Below are 14,756 nucleotides of genomic sequence, written 5' to 3' on the forward strand. Positions count from 1 at the left end.
CCTAGCATCGCTTTGAAATCAATTGTTCGTTTGATTGATCATCTGCTTTCTTCGAATACGACATGTATCACACTGCCTGCTCCGTTCCTCGTTTCTCTCCACCCTTGGTCTCATTGACTTGGGACAACCTGCTCACTGGGAGCATCTGCGTTTCCCAAATAACCTCCGGCAATCACCTGCCGACGTCTCGAAGCTGGTGGCAGAATGTCTGTCTTTCGCTCGGGGTACGCATGTTTCGAAAAAGTCTGTGAGCCCAATTGCCCACGGCGCGATGCGTGTCCTTCGTAGGCTCTCTACAATCGTGAAACCGACGCTGTCATCGTACGGAAAATCGAGTCTGGCGTCAAAGCCTATGGCTGCATCTTCGTTCTTTATGCCGCGCTTCAATGCAATACTCATCCAGTCGGCTTCTCGCCCGGCGGCGCCTCAGTAACCGGCGTGTCCACAGCAGGCGTAGCAACCGGCGGCGTGCCAGCAACAGGCGTGTTGCCCGAGCCCGGCGTAGTCGGAACGCCGACAGGCAAGATCTCCGTCTTGAGCTCGCGATTCTTCTTCGGCTTGGGTTCCGGCGCTGTCACGAGTTGTCAGCAAAACTGATTCCGCAACCTCCCACCAGGAAAAGAAAAAGAAAAGTCTCACCCTTATCGTTCTCCTGCACATAAAACCTCCGCAGCAACATGATCGCCTCCTCGCGGTACAGGCCGCCGTAGACGGGGAACGGCCTGTCGACGCCCTCGTCCATGTGCACCGTCATCACGCCGCCCGTGCCGCCGAAGCGGTCGTTGAGGCAGCCGAAGTAGACGCTGCGGATGCCGAACTGGCGGAGCGCCGACGCGCACATGATGCAGGGCTCGACGGTCACGTACAGGTCGGTCTCGTGCAGGACGGACGGGTGGTGGCGCGACATGATTTCGGAGAGGGCGACAAATTCGGCGTGGCGGGTGCCCTGGGGGGAATGGTGGGTTAGTTTTGGATTTTGGGAGGGAGGTTTTTTCGATTTGGTGGTGATTTGGTATTCGATTTTGCGATTGATAGCGGGGTGTGTATCTTTCGTTGGTATTGTCGTTTGGGAAAATGTTCGACAATATTGACCCAATCCAGAAAATCAAAAAAATCAAAATCAAACAACAAAGAAGGGGAAAACGAGAAAGAAACTCACGTTCAAGCTCGCGTTCGTCCCATTAATCCCCCGTCCGATCACCTCCCCGTCCCTCACAAAAACACACCCGACGGGCGTCTCGTCGCTGCGCAGCGCCAACTCCGCCATGTCGATGGCCTTGCGCATGAAACCCGCGTGGTACTCGCGGTCGGGGATCGGGCCGAAGACCATTTCGTCGCTGTCGCCGCCGCTGCGGGAGAGGTTCGTGTATGGGTTGGAGGAGGAAGAGGGAAAGGATTGCTCTGCGGTGGTGGGAGTGGGAGGTAGAGGGACTTGGGTGGGCGAGGAAGGCATGGCGGGCGTTTTTTGCCTGAGCGGCTTTCCACTTGCTTTGGCTGGGGCGGGCGCGCTGGTTGGCTGGTGTGGGGATTTGGGGATGGGGAAGGAGCGGGTTTGCGGTTTGGTATTGATCGATTGATGGATAGGACGCAGTTTGTTTGTATCCAAGATGGAAAGAGTGTGATGGGTCGGTTGTGTCGCGAGGTGGAGAAGGGAAAACAAAAGGGTGGTGTGAGGTTGAAGTGAAGGCGAGAGGTACAGGCTGCAGGCGACAAACGCCGCTTGTTTGTCTTCACATGCGAACATTGGCTGACCGCGTGAGCGCGCGCAGCACGTGAACGATATCGAGGTGTGGACAGAATTACACTTCACCATGGTAGATGATCTTCAGATGTCCAAATAATTTCCACAAAATGAATACTTTCGTCTAGTCATCGGATTTTGGCACAACTCAGAAAAAGAACACCACAAGAAGAGCAAACCGTGTATTCTGCTCCCTTGACCCTCTCCGATCCGTCGATACAATCTGCTCAAAATCAAGAAAACAATCAATCGCAAGACCAAGGTACCTCGAAAGAGCACGCGCTTCGATAAGGAAGGCGTGGACCTTGCGCCGTAGGAAAACAAAAAACAAAAAAACAAAGCAAACAAAAATCGAGTCGCTCAATGTAGCAAGATCAAAACGCGGACAAGGATTTCCCAGATCTTTCCCATATGCCGTTGATGTACGCCTCTTCAGTCGCTGAAGAATGAAATCCCAATCCCAGTGCAAAAACAAAATGAAGGATAAACTCCAGGATATGCCGATGAGGCCGCGAGAATGGGTTCGATCGACGGCAGGGCAATCCCTATGCATGAAAAAAATGTGTCGTAAAAAGTCGATGCAGACTGCAGACGATGACGATGAGTCGCCCCAAAGATCACTGACTCCACCATTCACAGTGACACCCATTGCTCGGTGTCATTCTCTTCGCTCGAAGCTTCTGAGTCGGTGTGCCGTCTTGACTGTCGTATACTGTGTACTCCGGTGGGCTCTCCGCCATTTCGAACCTGACGTACTGGCCGTTGGAGGTCGTGGGTTGCAAAGTGCCATCGTTGAGGAGTTGGAATTGCTGACAGTATGGCGTGTTACCCTCCTCGGGTACTCGACGTTCCTCAATCTTGATCAAGTAAGGGTAGATGTCTAGACCGTGGTATGTGTCCAGCGCTTCTTGTTCTTCAGGGCTGAGGCCCGCCTCATTCTCGTCATCGTCGTCATCTTCGTCGTTGACCTCACCAGGGGTATCGCGCCGTTGCATCTCAATCTTCCGGCGCACTTTAGAGGATATCGTTTGACCATCGTCATCGGGATGATCATCATCGAATTGCTGGTGGCCGCCACGGTTCTTGGCCCAGGGCTCGGATGTTGCTGAAGCCGCCACTGATGTTTCAGTGACGGTGGTGGTGATGAGGCTGTCCGAGCTGGTCCAGACGTCGGTAGCTTTGACCGGATCACCAGAGACCAGAACAGTAGGGCTGGAGGTGTAGGACGACAGCGTGGTTCCAGCGGGCATGGAGTTGTTAGTCGGTATGCTAACAGGAGAGCTGCTAGTCGTAGTGACAGGGAAGTCTTCAACGACAGGCTTCTCGACATAAATCCAGCCTTCGATCAGAGTATCATTCCACACACACATCCAGGGCCGTTCGCCTTTGTTGATGGTCTGCTTTTGTCTGTTCCAGCCAGGAGGAAGCTGGTACTCGGCGCGTTTTACTCTGGAGGGGCTGCCAGTGGGTGCGGGGCCAAATGCAGTCTCTGGGAGAACGACAATCTTGTCGTACTTCTGGCTGAAGTAAAACGCAGGGCCTTGGTCTTCGTCACCGCTTTCCTGGAGAGCTTCGAAGGGAGCGAAGTCGGTGTCCATGAAGCGATACTGAGCACCATAATCCATCGCGTCGTTGGTCGATGCATAGAAGAAAAAGGCACCGACAGTGGGTCTCGGGGCTGCTGGCACGCCCACGCTGATAGCGAGAGCGGGAGTGCCAGACAGATCGCAATCCCATGCTTGATTGTAGTTCGGGTCGGATAAACAGCCAGACTGAACGTTTGTCGGAGTTGAAAGGCTCAAGGCGTATGTTCCTGTAGGGGCAGAGACAGTTGGCGTCGCTATCCTACGAGCCTCAGCCACTGAACTGCTACTACTGGATTCGGCATCAGATTTCCTGGGAATTGGTCAGTATTGCGTTATTGCCACCTGGATCATGTTCACATACTCTTTTGCGTGTTTTGAACCGCTGGCATAGCCTCCCAAAATGCCACCAACAATGGCGCCAATAAATCCGGCAGCACAGGCCGCCATGATCAACCACAAGAGAGGAACGCCACAAAACTTCGTCTTTCGCTTCTCTTTCCATGACTTCTCTTTCCAGCTCTTCTCGGAGAAGCCCGTGTCTTCGGAGTCGGTGCGTTCCATGAGTGGCAAAGATGCGTGCGTGTCGACGCCTCGGTCCTGTACAGAGTGTCTGTCCAGATTTGACTGATCGGTCATAGACTGACGAGGCATGGGCGGGTCTGGTGGTGGTTGTACGTGGTGGTGCATGAGAGGCATGCCGGGGTCTGATCCGGCTACTGGCCCTCGGCTGTGCAGTTCGCCGGGCACCGCTAATATGGGCATCTTAGGGCCATCTTCAGGGTATCTTGTGTAAGGTGGGAGTTGCTCCGTATGTCCATCTACGCCTACGATGTCCTGCTCCTCACCATCAGGGCCCCGCACGCGTTGGTATTGCTGGCCAAGACCAGGGAAGCCAACGGCAGGGGCAACGGCAGGTGCCTCTTCGTCCAGGTCAACATCCTCCGCCACGCCCTGTGGGTACATCGCATACGGGTGTTGAGGTGCGTGTCGAACAGAGGAAGTCCGGTTTGGTTGTACTGTGGATGTGGTTGCGATGCTTGGCGATCGGGGTAAGGTGCCTTGCGGGTACATGGCATAGGGATGACTAGGTCCTCCACCATCGAAACGAGGGCTGTGAGTACTGGCGAAGAGGTTGGAGGATGCTGAAGAGGTAGACCGACGCGCTATGCCAGGTGCAAAGCTGGCGGTCGACTGCGAGTGCATGCTTGGCGACCGCTCAAACTCCATCCGAGGTTCGTCGTCGGGGCTGCTGAAAGGGTTCTCATTGCTGGTCGGTTTCGAAATGGAATTCCTTTTCGGCACTGCAGCCGGTGTGATCAGGTCCGGGTCGGTCGCGTAGTGTGCTGAGACCGTATGTATGGGGGGATCCTGGCTATGACGCTCGTCTCCTTCGCTGGCGTTGCCCGGTCGGAAGCCGTCCGCGACGAAGTCGAAGTCGTCCACCGCAAACTCGTCGTCGAAAACATTCATGCTCTCCTGCGTCGGCGTCACGTCGCCCTCCTCACTGCGCCTGCGATCCATGATGGCGGTGGTGGTACTGGTGTTGGATGCGTGTGTGCGGCCGCCGCGGGCCAGCACAGCCCCGTCTCAAACCCTCCCTGACGCAGTCTCCTCGTCGCAGCGGTGTCGAGCAGGCTCCGTTCGAGGCCCTCGGAGGACCAGCGAGACCGTGGGTTCGAGCGTATATGGGTGAAAGCGAGGGTGATGATGGCGCGGTAGGGGTGGCGGTGGTGGTGTGCTGTAGAGCAGAGGATGGAGCGAACGCTGAGCGCGACCGTCAGGCTCTCCAGGCCACGGCAAGCGGCAAGCACAACCGCGCTCGTTGGCAAAACAGCGCGAGACCGTTCCGCGCTAGCCTGCTGCGCCCTGCAAAAAGCCCTGGGACTCCGACTGGGCAGTAGCCTCACGCTTGCAGACACTACGCGCTCGCACCCCTACTAGCTGCACAGCACGCTGGTAACCACGGGGACAACTATGTTCGGCGCTGGCGAAAGCATCGCGAGTCTGACACGCGCTTGCAGCAGGCACAGTTGCTGCTGCAGCTCAGCACGCATGAGGGCCGCCGCCGGACACAGCGGTAGGCCACAAATCCCTGCGCACAAACTCTGCCAGAAGCCAATGCTGGGCCGCCGGCAGAACCGTCGACACCGGCACGTGCGCCGGGCCCCATAATCGAGCTACGACGTCACTGCCACCTCCGTTTCAAGCATTTTGCGGCCGATGGGGTTGGTCAAAACGGTCGAGAGACAGCGGTGCGCCTATTGCGGCGTCCATCCTGCCGACACGAGTGAAGCAGGCTTGCGACCTAACGGTGTCACTGTTCGTGAGCAGGAAGACAAGGTATGTCTATGACTGTGTCAAGAACTCGCAGTCTGGGTCGGCTACACGCGAGCGAACCAGCGACCCGTGAGAGAGTTTCCGCTGGGAAAGCAAGTCGCGTGAACATTTCCTACTGGTCCAGCCTCTGCCGGAAGCCCTGCCCCGGAAGGCAAGCGAGCCTTCGCTTCGTGCTACTAGGTAGGTATCGGAGCATCAAGTCTTGGGACGAATTCGCTGCCTCCGCTCGTTGCTCGGCTGTGGCGTCTCGACCGTCCGATCGTCCACAGGGGCAGACCCAGGGATGAATGTCTCTGTCGGAAACAGCACGTGATGGAGTGTTGGTCATCCTGCAATTTTTGAGGGTCGTGCTCTATTCTGTCAACGGGATGAGACGGCTGCTAGATGGCTAGGTATGACAGACATCGTATAGGGCAATACTTTGGTCTGGTGATTTTCTCGTACAGTGATCGGCCAAACGCTAGCGACTCGTGGGGATGGCACCAGTGCTGGAGTGCCGCCAGGCTGGTTATGGCGCTGTACGACCAGACGCAAACCGGTTGCGGTGAGCAGCTGACATGTGATGTGCGGCTAGATAATTCTTCGGCATCACCCAGCATCGACACCTGTTCAAAAGCAAACACGATGCACAATGGTCAGGTTGAATCGATCCCAAGTCGCGTCGTGTTCGAAGGTCGATAGCGATCGGTCAAAGATGAGAATCATCATTGGAGTGCTCCACTGAGGGAAGGCTCTTGTAGACGCGTTTTCCGAGTCTCAGACTCGGATCTTACTGTTCAGATGTTTCCACCATGACAGCTATGCATCCCAGCCAAATTATCACTGCGAGTGAAAATATCCGCGCATGACATCTATGGCTCGCTCAGAAGTGATCAAAATTACCTGACTGTAATGCACTCTCTTACTGGATGTGCATGTCTGGTTAAAAACATTCCAGGGACCGTCGCCATTCCTCGAATCTGGACCTATCGGTTATCGCGCAACAGGTTGACGACCTCAGAAGATTGTTAAGCTCATTGCTCGTTCCCATTGTCGATTTGAATGATAGCTCAAAATATGCTTGTGATTCCCCGGTATTGAATGAGTGATATTACGACACCTCTTTTTTCTCACGTAGTTCCTCTCCCCACAGCAGAAAACATCCATCGCTCATTTGATCATACTCGTTTGTGAGTCCATGCTTTCATACAGATTGGTACGGCCAACATTTTAGTCTGTTGTGAGCAACGCTCGCTTTGAACAAAGGAAGACATAGCAATTCCTTGACTCATTCGATACTCGACGACAAGGGAGATGAAGAGGACGGTGAGGGAGGAAACGAAGATAGGCCGAGTGATCGGTATGAACATTGAAGTATCTGGCATATCACTGAAGCTTCAGCCGGTAATAACTATCCAAGAGTGAGTATCGCATACTGAACGCCCCGATCGACATAAGCTGTAGGTCATCCAGTGTGTTAGTGAAGCTTCAGCTCGAGTTGAATGTTGCCAAGTGAGTGAAGCTTCAGAGTACTAGGTAGCGAGCATCCTAGAGACAATACTGCGAACGACATAAGTGGTAAAGCTTCAGCTCTCATTAGATTTGTGCTGATGTTGCCTTCGCTTTGCGCTTCATTCGCCATCATAACTCACCCTCACTATTATCACCTTTAGGGCTCGGCCTGAATAGCTAGCCATTTTCTCCACCATTCCTCTTTACACTTCGGTCTTCGACTTTCATATCAATATCGAATACGAAAGCCTGATATCTGATTTCAGTATCCCGATCTCGAGAGACCTAACCTCTATATATGCTAATACATATTCTAACAAAGGATAATCCTAGCGCATAAACCTGATAGTAGGTAATATAGCGTGGGGTGCAAACTACTTGTAAGTCACCTTTCTATTTACCTAGCAGTGAATGCTGCATTTACTCAGAGTAGTGATACTTTGTCGCGATGCTGTGATTTCTTGTCCTATTTTGTGAGAATAGATTCACCAATGTTCAGTAGATAATCACTTGCGGGCGATGGGTGAACAGTGAGGGAGCGTATATATAGATGAGATGGGTTATATAGGTCAGTGTTCGGCTGGGTGGCCTAATGGTAAGGCGTTGCTTTCCGGTGGCAAAGATTGCGGGTTCGAGTCCCGTCCTGGTCGTTTTTTGTAGTTTTTGGACATCTCTCAGAACATACCAAATCAACGGATATGCCATTTCCTGAACGGATACGAACGCCCGAGGTTCAAGATGTGCAGGGGATTATTCTGCAGGCAGTATGGCCGGAAATGAACACACTAGCAAGACATCTCTGAGAAGTTGTTCTAATTACTTGAGGGGGCCACGACAGCATACAAAATCGGGGGAATCAGAGCAGCGAACAAGAATGGGCAGTATAACTACAGCAGTGGCGTCTATAAGAGGATATCAAGACGGTAGAAGGCTAGAGAGCCGTTTCGACGCACTCACGTCGAAGAATCTACCCCAATGGAATTCCTTGAACTACGGATGATGTATTAATCTTATACACATTGAATCTAAACCACTAGGGGCATAACGCCAATTCTGAATCCTGCCGCGATCTGTCGTGGGAATGTAAAAAGCAAATCGGTTGAGTCTATCAATACAGAGCCTGTTGTCACAGGCGCTCATCTTAGGTACATCACGTCAAAAATCCATGGCCGCTTGAGCACTTTTGTACGACTCTTCTCAGCTATTGACAACATTACACAAAACAATGGATTTCAGAGTTCAAATACTCTAATGAGTGCTTCGCCTCCCAAGCGTTTCTCCGGGGTTTCTATGAGACAGCTCAAATGGAAATGTGCAAGCAATCATCAACAGCTGTCAAATAGCTTCGAGCCATTGGATCACATTGTGCAATGCAACGCGCTTACACATATTTATTCGTCGCAGAAGGGAACCCTGGAGTCCAGACTTGTAGTTGTAGGGCGTCGCCTTGGTCGTCCCAGAATGCCGATTCGAAGTCGGCTCGGCTTTCAAGACGCGCAGCCGAGCGGCTGTTCCAACACGCGACCTCACTTCCACGAACACCACCAACATCTCTCACAACAATGCGATTTCTAGCAGGCGCGCGGCTTGCAGCCCGTATGAGCTCTGCACCTCTGATAAGACGTACGCAGTTTGTCCGTGCATATGCAGCTGCCTCGAATTCGAAACCACCGGTACGGCAGTCTATCCGCGGGCATGAGAGTCTCTATACAATTGGGCGAATATTGACGCTTTGCAGAAACAACCAACCGGAGCAGCGCCGATAGAGCTTCTCATAGAAAATGGTATCTTGAATGTGGGGAGGGGCAAGTTCAAAGTAGAAGTGTCAGTTCCAAGCCTGTGTTCCCACTTGTAGTCTCGATCATTCGCTAACCCATGATAGACCTGGACGCTGGTTGAGGTAGGTAATGTTTGGATGTTCAAAGTACCTGATTCATCTAAAGTCTTTGAAGGGATCAATGTGCCTGTGCAGAATGCCGCAACCCCGAAACTGCGCAACGTCAAATCAACGTCTTCAAGGTGAACTATAACATCAAGCAGCAGAGCTCAAATTACTGACGACAATGGACAGAACCCAGACGCAGGAAAAATTGCAGATGTGAAACGTGTCAGCTCCGAAGTTCCTGATGTTGAGGTGACCTGTACGTTGCATCAGACATCTGTGCTAAATTATGGAGCTAATCGATTTCAAACAGTCAGAGATGGCCATCGAAGCGTGGTATCTGTGCAACAAATACGAAACAAGCTTCGCATGCGAGATTCGCGATATGGCATTGTCAAGTATGTCGGGTTGCTGCGTTTCGTATCCCACTTGTGCTGACATCGTTGTAGTATCGCGCGCTGGCGAGCGGAAATAAGTGAGAACCCGCCCGAAGTCCAGTTCGATTCGATGCAACGGGGGGATGGAATGGCAAATCTGCTGGCAAATATCGTTTGTCGCACTGTGCTCTGATGCTATCGAAAGCTAACACTCAGTCTCAGCGAAAATATGGGTTCTGTTTCATCGACAATATGCCGGCGACCCCTGAGGCAAGTCAGGCACTTCTTGAGGACATTGGACCTATTCGTAACACACACTACGGTTCGATTCTTTGCTCAATTCCACCCTTTAGATCCTTTGGCTAATCACGTCAAAGGCGGATTTTACGATTTCACCTCCGATCTCTCGTCGAAGGACACAGCTTACACGAGCGAGAGCCTGGAACCGCACACCGACACAACTTACTTCACAGATCCCATCGTAAGCTTTCAAACAATGGTTGCGCCAATCGTACTCACAGCCAGGACACTGACAAAGCCAAACCTAGGGATTACAAGCACTCCATCTCCTATCGCACACTGACGGCGAGGGCGGCCTCTCTTCTTTGGTAGACGGCTTCGCCGCCTCTGCGCACATCTACAAGGAAGACAACGCAGCATACTTGACTCTTTGCCATACCCCTGTCTTTGCTCACGCAAGTGGCAATGAGGGAGTCAGCATCCAGCCCGTACATGGATTCCCGGTGCTCAACACTTCACGGGAGCACAGAAACGGTCCGTTCCAAATCCGCTGGAACAATGCTGATCGTGCCGGCGTCCGAGCCTCCCTTGGGCCGGACATGGATAGATGGTACGATGCTGCTGCGTAAGTGACCCAGTCGGCATCATCGTTTGCGACTTCTGTCTGGCAGTAGGTTGACTTCGACCTTGCAGGAAATTTGACGCGTTCGTCAATGACCCGAAGAACCAATACTGGTTCCAGCTCAAGCCCGGCAGAATGCTACGTAAGTCGTGGTCTTTTAAGTCTCAGTGATCAAAAGATGTTTCCCACTAATGCTGGCAACAGTCTTCGACAACTGGCGTGTCCTCCACGGTAGATCCGCTTTCACGGGCAAGCGGCGGATGTGCGGTGGTTACAGTAAGATCACTCAAGTTCGCTACCGACATGTTCATGATTCTGACCGAGTACGCTACGCAGTTAACCGCGACGACTTCATCTCCAAATACCGTATGACCAACATCAGCAAGGAAGAGATCGAGGCTTCCACGGTGACCGGCTAGATCGGTGTCGTGGAATCTGTTTGGCCGACTGCGTTGTTTTCAATACATAGTGCGTTGAGCTACGCATCTCCTCCTGGTCAACGTTCGTAGAGTTCACTGTAGCAGAGATAGCGATCCGGGATGACTGGATTGTTGGAATGCCATTGATTCAAAGGTAGAAACATCAAAACCCTTTTCCAAAATCAGGCATTAAATTCTGTCATTCATCAATCCATGAGCCTCTTCATCATCAAAACCTCATGCTTCGTGACAAACACCCCGTTCCCCATAACACCTCCACCACAGCCCCCGTCATCCCCCTCCCCATCCAGCGCATCCATGAACTTCGCCACCTTCCCTCCCTCCCACTCCCCATCGTCATTCGTCCAAAACACCCGCTTGATACCCACGGCGTGCATATACGAGATGCAGCGATAGCACGGCCGCGACGCATGGATCGCCTTCCTCGGAACGCCGCTCTCAGCCTTATCCGGGATCGCCGGCCGTTCGCGCGGCGACGGGCTCCGGAGCTCGTCGTGCAGCGAGCCGGTGGCGCCGAGGCTGGAGGTGGAGGAGGAGAGGGAGGGCGGCGGGTCGGAGTCGGATTCGGAGGACGGGGGGTTGATCTCCGGCAGGGGCTTGGGTGGCTTCTTCTTTGGCTTGGTCTTCTGGGCGGCGTGGCCGCCTTTGTTCCAGCCGAGGCGGGTCACGTAGAGGTCTGCGCCGACGAGGCGCGGGTTTTTCCTGCGGTCGTTGGGCTCGGGGCGGGGTTTGGCGAGGTCGAGTTGGGAGAAGGCTGTGCTTTCTGAGGGTGGCTTTTCGGGGTATCTTGGTTTGTTGGACTGCGTATTGTTAGCTGGGTTCAGCTACACTTGCTGGCACGGACTTACGCCACGGCGGTCTTTCTTAGCCTCCGACCTCTCTGGAGATGCTTTGCTGGCGGCAGCAGTGTTCGTGATAACATCATTAATCATACGGCGGTCGAAACCTCGCGTCGTGCGTTCCTCAATCGGCGATTCAGACGCAGAGCGCTGTTGCCCGTGTCGCCGAGAAGAACCGCGCTGTGTCTGTCTCCCAGACCGGACGTGATGATGATGTTGATAGTCGTACTGACCGGCCTTGTGATGTTTCACGCTCTTCCTCGCACTCTGAGTGGCTTGTTTCACAAGACTCTTGACTGCGTGAAACGCCCTGTCCTCGTCCTCCCGCAGCCGCGCCGCCTGGTCCAGCGCATGGTGGACGTTGTTGTTGTAGTTGTGGTCGGGTGCCGCCACGTCGTTGAGGAGTGGCGTTCGCAGAACTGCGCTGTTGAACCTGCAGTTTGCCCCCTTGCCCGTGCGCAGCGGAGGAGGTGGTGTCGTCGAGGTTGTCGCAGATGCGCTCGACGTAGGTCTTCAGGACGTCGCGGCGCAGTCTCTCCTTCTTCTTGTCGCCGCGCGGAAGCTTCATGCACGGCTTCTCGCGCGAGGAAGTGCCGCAAGCCAAGGTTGAGGAGGTCGACAGAGCAGAGTGGATGGCCATCATTTCGGAGTGCATAGAGAGAGGAGTGTATGCCTGGGTACCGCGCCCACCGCCAACCTTCTCGAAAGCGACAAAATCGTCGGAGTCCTGCTGCTGCTGCTCATCTTTCTGTTTCGATTTAGTCTCCTTGCGCTGCTTCAACTTCGCCTTCATATCTGCCAGGGCGGGTCCATTGAGAGCGCTGTTTGCGACGCGGCCGTGCTTGAGAACTCCGCCGTCGAAACCAGGACGATAGTCGTTGTGACCCTGGCCAATGACCTTGCCGCCTCGAACGATGATACAGCCATGGCGGTAGTGGAGGGGAGATTTGGCGGCCTGCTCGAGGCAAAGCGTGAGGTAATTGTCCGTCTTCATTGCGATTGTTTAGCGGGGTAGAATGGTGGGTTTGCCGGTGATAGCTTGGTCGAACGAATTGCAAGAGTCGGTCAATATGGGTAGTATGGTTCCGCGAATCGTCCAAGTGACTCTGCAGCGTCAAGCTATCGAGCGTTTCTCGAAGATGGTAGGTTGTCGATCTTGCAAGCCATGACAGTCGCGATGCGCGTAGTTGACATGTGAAGAAGCGGGACGAGATTCAGGGTGCAGGTGTGCCGAGGAGTAATCATCATCCATCTCACAGCTGTCAGGCTGCTTTGGTCTATGTACTTCGAAGCATGACAAGGACGATGACATTGTGTGAAACCAATGGTTAAAGGAGATCAAAGTTTCCATCATACAAGTCTATCATAATTACCATGAAAGTCATCCCAAATCGTCGTAATCATCGTTTCCTAGCGTCCTGTTCCACCTTATTATTCCTGTGACCAAATCTCGATTACTGCGGAACGCCTCTGATGCCCAACCCAATAGCCTCGCCAGTCCTGGCTCGCTTGGCCGGCGGCTCGTCCTCACCAGCCCGCACGACATTAGCCTTCCTCACCGCGCCGAACAGCTTGCCTTGCCGCAAGTTGCTGCCACTGCGCGGCGCGGGTCTCACATTCTGCGCATACTGGTCGTAAGAAGGCTGGTTGAGGCGCTCAGGATTCGCCCTGAGCATCTGGGAAGCAGTCAGCGAGGCTTGCGGCTCGTCAATCTCGTTTGGCTCGAGGATGTCGGTCTCAGCTTCGCTGTCGTTGTCGTCGTGGTCGGAGGCGGAGACTGTGCCGTCAGAGGCCAGCGGCTGTGATCGCTTCACGGGCAGCGTGCGCTGGCTGTAAATGTCTGGTGTGCGCAAGTTGCTTGTGCGCTGAACTGGCGCAGTCGAAGGCATCGCAAGCTGGTGATGCCCGCCCTGAGGTGTTTCAAAGAGCGGCGGCTGCTTGCGCGAGCGGTGAGGCGTGACGGGCAGGCTGATGTTGCGAGAGTGGCCTTTCTTGCCTGCGCCTCTGCTGCCATATGATTTGCCGGCGCCCGCTTCTTGGCTGGCCATCTCAGATGCTTGAAGGAGCGCAGCAAAAGGCTGAGGCTGGTCGTGGCTGACCATTTGAGGGCGTCTTGGGGTGCTGTAGACAGAGCGTGGCGTGCCGTCAAGGTGTCGACCAAGACTTGCACTGCGAGCACGGTTTTGGTCATCGCGATGCTTCCTAATGCGGTCGCGCATCATAAGCACCTTGTCGGAGAGGCCGGCGATTTCAGTGTCTTGACGGAAGATCACCTTTTCTTGCTGGCGATGCTCGGCCTCTAGGAAGCGGTTGTTTTCTTGGAGGTGCTGGATCTCGCGACACATGCGCTGATAAAGATCCTTCTGTACGGGAATAGTGCCGTCCTGCATAGGCGATGATTGCAGGGGCGAGACGGCAGCCTTGGCCTGTTCTGCGACATGGATGACATCGTTCTCGCACTGCACCATGCGAGCCTCGACTGCCATGCGCTCAATGGCAGCTGCGCTTTCCTGAGCCAACATCTGGTACTGCAGTCTATGGTGGGCAGCGGACATCTTGGCTTCCTGGTATGCGGCTTGGAGTTCGGCGACCTTGGATCGCAGCTCGTCGGCGGATGCGCTTGCGATCTGATCGCTGCTCATTGTGCGCGCATAACCTCCGACGGTACGAGTGTTGCTTTCCTGGCTCAATGTGTCGACGGTCGGCGGAGGGGTCGAGACATGCGAGCACGACGGGGTCGAAGCGTGCGATTTGGCGCGGCCATTGGCCGGCACTTGTGCTGACGGCGGAGGCGTCATGCTGGCCGTCGCGTCCTCGACGCGATCGGCCTGTTCCTTTGCGACAGTCTCGGTGGTGTCGACGGGTATGTTGGCATGCGGCGGCTGCGGCGTGACGGGCACGCTGGTCTGGGTCTGCGGTATGAGACCGTCTAGTACGTCATTTGCGTGGGCGTCCATTTGGGTATGCGCGCGTGGTCGCGTGAAGGCGGCGATGGCAGCGGTGCGGTTTGCGACAATGCGCGACAAGTGTGTATGGCGGTAGAGGTGTGGGTGAGGGTGGTCGAAGGGCGCAGAGGCGGCGCGGGCGGCGAGCGTTGTCTGAAGAGGGCCCGCCCTCCAGTGTGGCCGGGGCGGATGGAGACGACGAGGGTCAGCGGTGGGCGGAGAGGCTGGAGGACGCGGCTTGGGCGTTTGTTTGGCC

General features: G+C 54.5%; 5 protein-coding genes across 5 annotated transcripts; 1 reads left to right on the forward strand and 4 right to left on the reverse strand.

The window, feature by feature from the left end:
• Positions 1–7: 7 nt before the first annotated feature.
• Positions 8–1,658, reverse strand: WHR41_02113 (uncharacterized protein). The gene is made up of 3 exons (XM_069370719.1): positions 1,160–1,658; positions 640–946; positions 8–571 (listed from the first exon to the last, which is right to left on the reverse strand). The coding sequence occupies exons 1-3, from the start codon at positions 1,451–1,453 to the stop codon at positions 396–398; spliced, it is 777 nt and encodes a 258-aa protein (XP_069232448.1). The 5' UTR covers positions 1,454–1,658; the 3' UTR covers positions 8–395.
• Positions 1,659–2,065: 407 nt separating this feature from the next.
• WHR41_02114 (uncharacterized protein) lies at positions 2,066–5,084 on the reverse strand. Its single transcript, XM_069370720.1, has 2 exons — positions 3,689–5,084; positions 2,066–3,637 (listed from the first exon to the last, which is right to left on the reverse strand). The coding sequence occupies exons 1-2, from the start codon at positions 4,846–4,848 to the stop codon at positions 2,359–2,361; spliced, it is 2,439 nt and encodes an 812-aa protein (XP_069232453.1). The 5' UTR covers positions 4,849–5,084; the 3' UTR covers positions 2,066–2,358.
• A 3,599-nt stretch (positions 5,085–8,683) lies between these two features.
• Positions 8,684–10,864, forward strand: WHR41_02115 (uncharacterized protein). Its single transcript, XM_069370721.1, has 13 exons — positions 8,684–8,828; positions 8,894–8,979; positions 9,038–9,055; positions 9,108–9,174; positions 9,227–9,296; positions 9,351–9,435; positions 9,487–9,586; positions 9,637–9,736; positions 9,792–9,895; positions 9,963–10,279; positions 10,348–10,418; positions 10,481–10,552; positions 10,613–10,864. Exons 1-13 carry the CDS (start codon positions 8,718–8,720, stop codon positions 10,693–10,695), a joined length of 1,284 nt encoding a protein of 427 aa, XP_069232454.1. The 5' UTR covers positions 8,684–8,717; the 3' UTR covers positions 10,696–10,864.
• A 37-nt stretch (positions 10,865–10,901) lies between these two features.
• WHR41_02116 (uncharacterized protein) lies at positions 10,902–12,736 on the reverse strand. The gene is made up of 2 exons (XM_069370722.1): positions 11,565–12,736; positions 10,902–11,516 (listed from the first exon to the last, which is right to left on the reverse strand). Exon 1 carries the CDS (start codon positions 12,547–12,549, stop codon positions 11,692–11,694), a length of 858 nt encoding a protein of 285 aa, XP_069232451.1. The 5' UTR covers positions 12,550–12,736; the 3' UTR covers positions 10,902–11,516; positions 11,565–11,691.
• Positions 12,737–13,009: 273 nt separating this feature from the next.
• WHR41_02117 (uncharacterized protein) lies at positions 13,010–14,512 on the reverse strand (the record flags this gene model as incomplete). The annotated part of the gene is made up of 1 exon (XM_069370723.1): positions 13,010–14,512. One exon carries the CDS (start codon positions 14,510–14,512, stop codon positions 13,010–13,012), a length of 1,503 nt encoding a protein of 500 aa, XP_069232452.1.
• Positions 14,513–14,756: the final 244 nt, after the last annotated feature.

Source organism: Cladosporium halotolerans (genome assembly GCF_011745625.1).
Source record: "Cladosporium halotolerans strain TM138-S3 chromosome Unknown Sca5, whole genome shotgun sequence".
NCBI classification, from domain to species: Eukaryota; Fungi; Ascomycota; class Dothideomycetes; order Cladosporiales; family Cladosporiaceae; genus Cladosporium; species Cladosporium halotolerans.

Excerpts from the sequence above, each read along its gene's own strand:
- WHR41_02114 (XM_069370720.1), bottom strand. The coding sequence starts at position 4,848 with ATGGATCGCAGGCGCAGTGAGGAGGGCGACGTGACGCCGACGCAGGAG. Across the intron at positions 3,638-3,688 it reads GGTTCAAAACACGCAAAAGA|GAAATCTGATGCCGAATCCA; the intron begins GTATGTGAACAT and ends ACCAATTCCCAG.
- WHR41_02115 (XM_069370721.1), top strand. The coding sequence starts at position 8,718 with ATGCGATTTCTAGCAGGCGCGCGGCTTGCAGCCCGTATGAGCTCTGCA. Across the intron at positions 9,436-9,486 it reads TCGCGATATGGCATTGTCAA|TATCGCGCGCTGGCGAGCGG; the intron begins GTATGTCGGGTT and ends ACATCGTTGTAG. Across the intron at positions 9,587-9,636 it reads CAAATCTGCTGGCAAATATC|CGAAAATATGGGTTCTGTTT; the intron begins GTTTGTCGCACT and ends ACTCAGTCTCAG.
- WHR41_02113 (XM_069370719.1), bottom strand. The coding sequence starts at position 1,453 with ATGCCTTCCTCGCCCACCCAAGTCCCTCTACCTCCCACTCCCACCACC. Across the intron at positions 947-1,159 it reads GGACGAACGCGAGCTTGAAC|GGCACCCGCCACGCCGAATT; the intron begins GTGAGTTTCTTT and ends CATTCCCCCCAG. Across the intron at positions 572-639 it reads TGTGCAGGAGAACGATAAGG|CGCCGGAACCCAAGCCGAAG; the intron begins GTGAGACTTTTC and ends AACTCGTGACAG.
- WHR41_02116 (XM_069370722.1), bottom strand. The coding sequence starts at position 12,549 with ATGAAGACGGACAATTACCTCACGCTTTGCCTCGAGCAGGCCGCCAAA.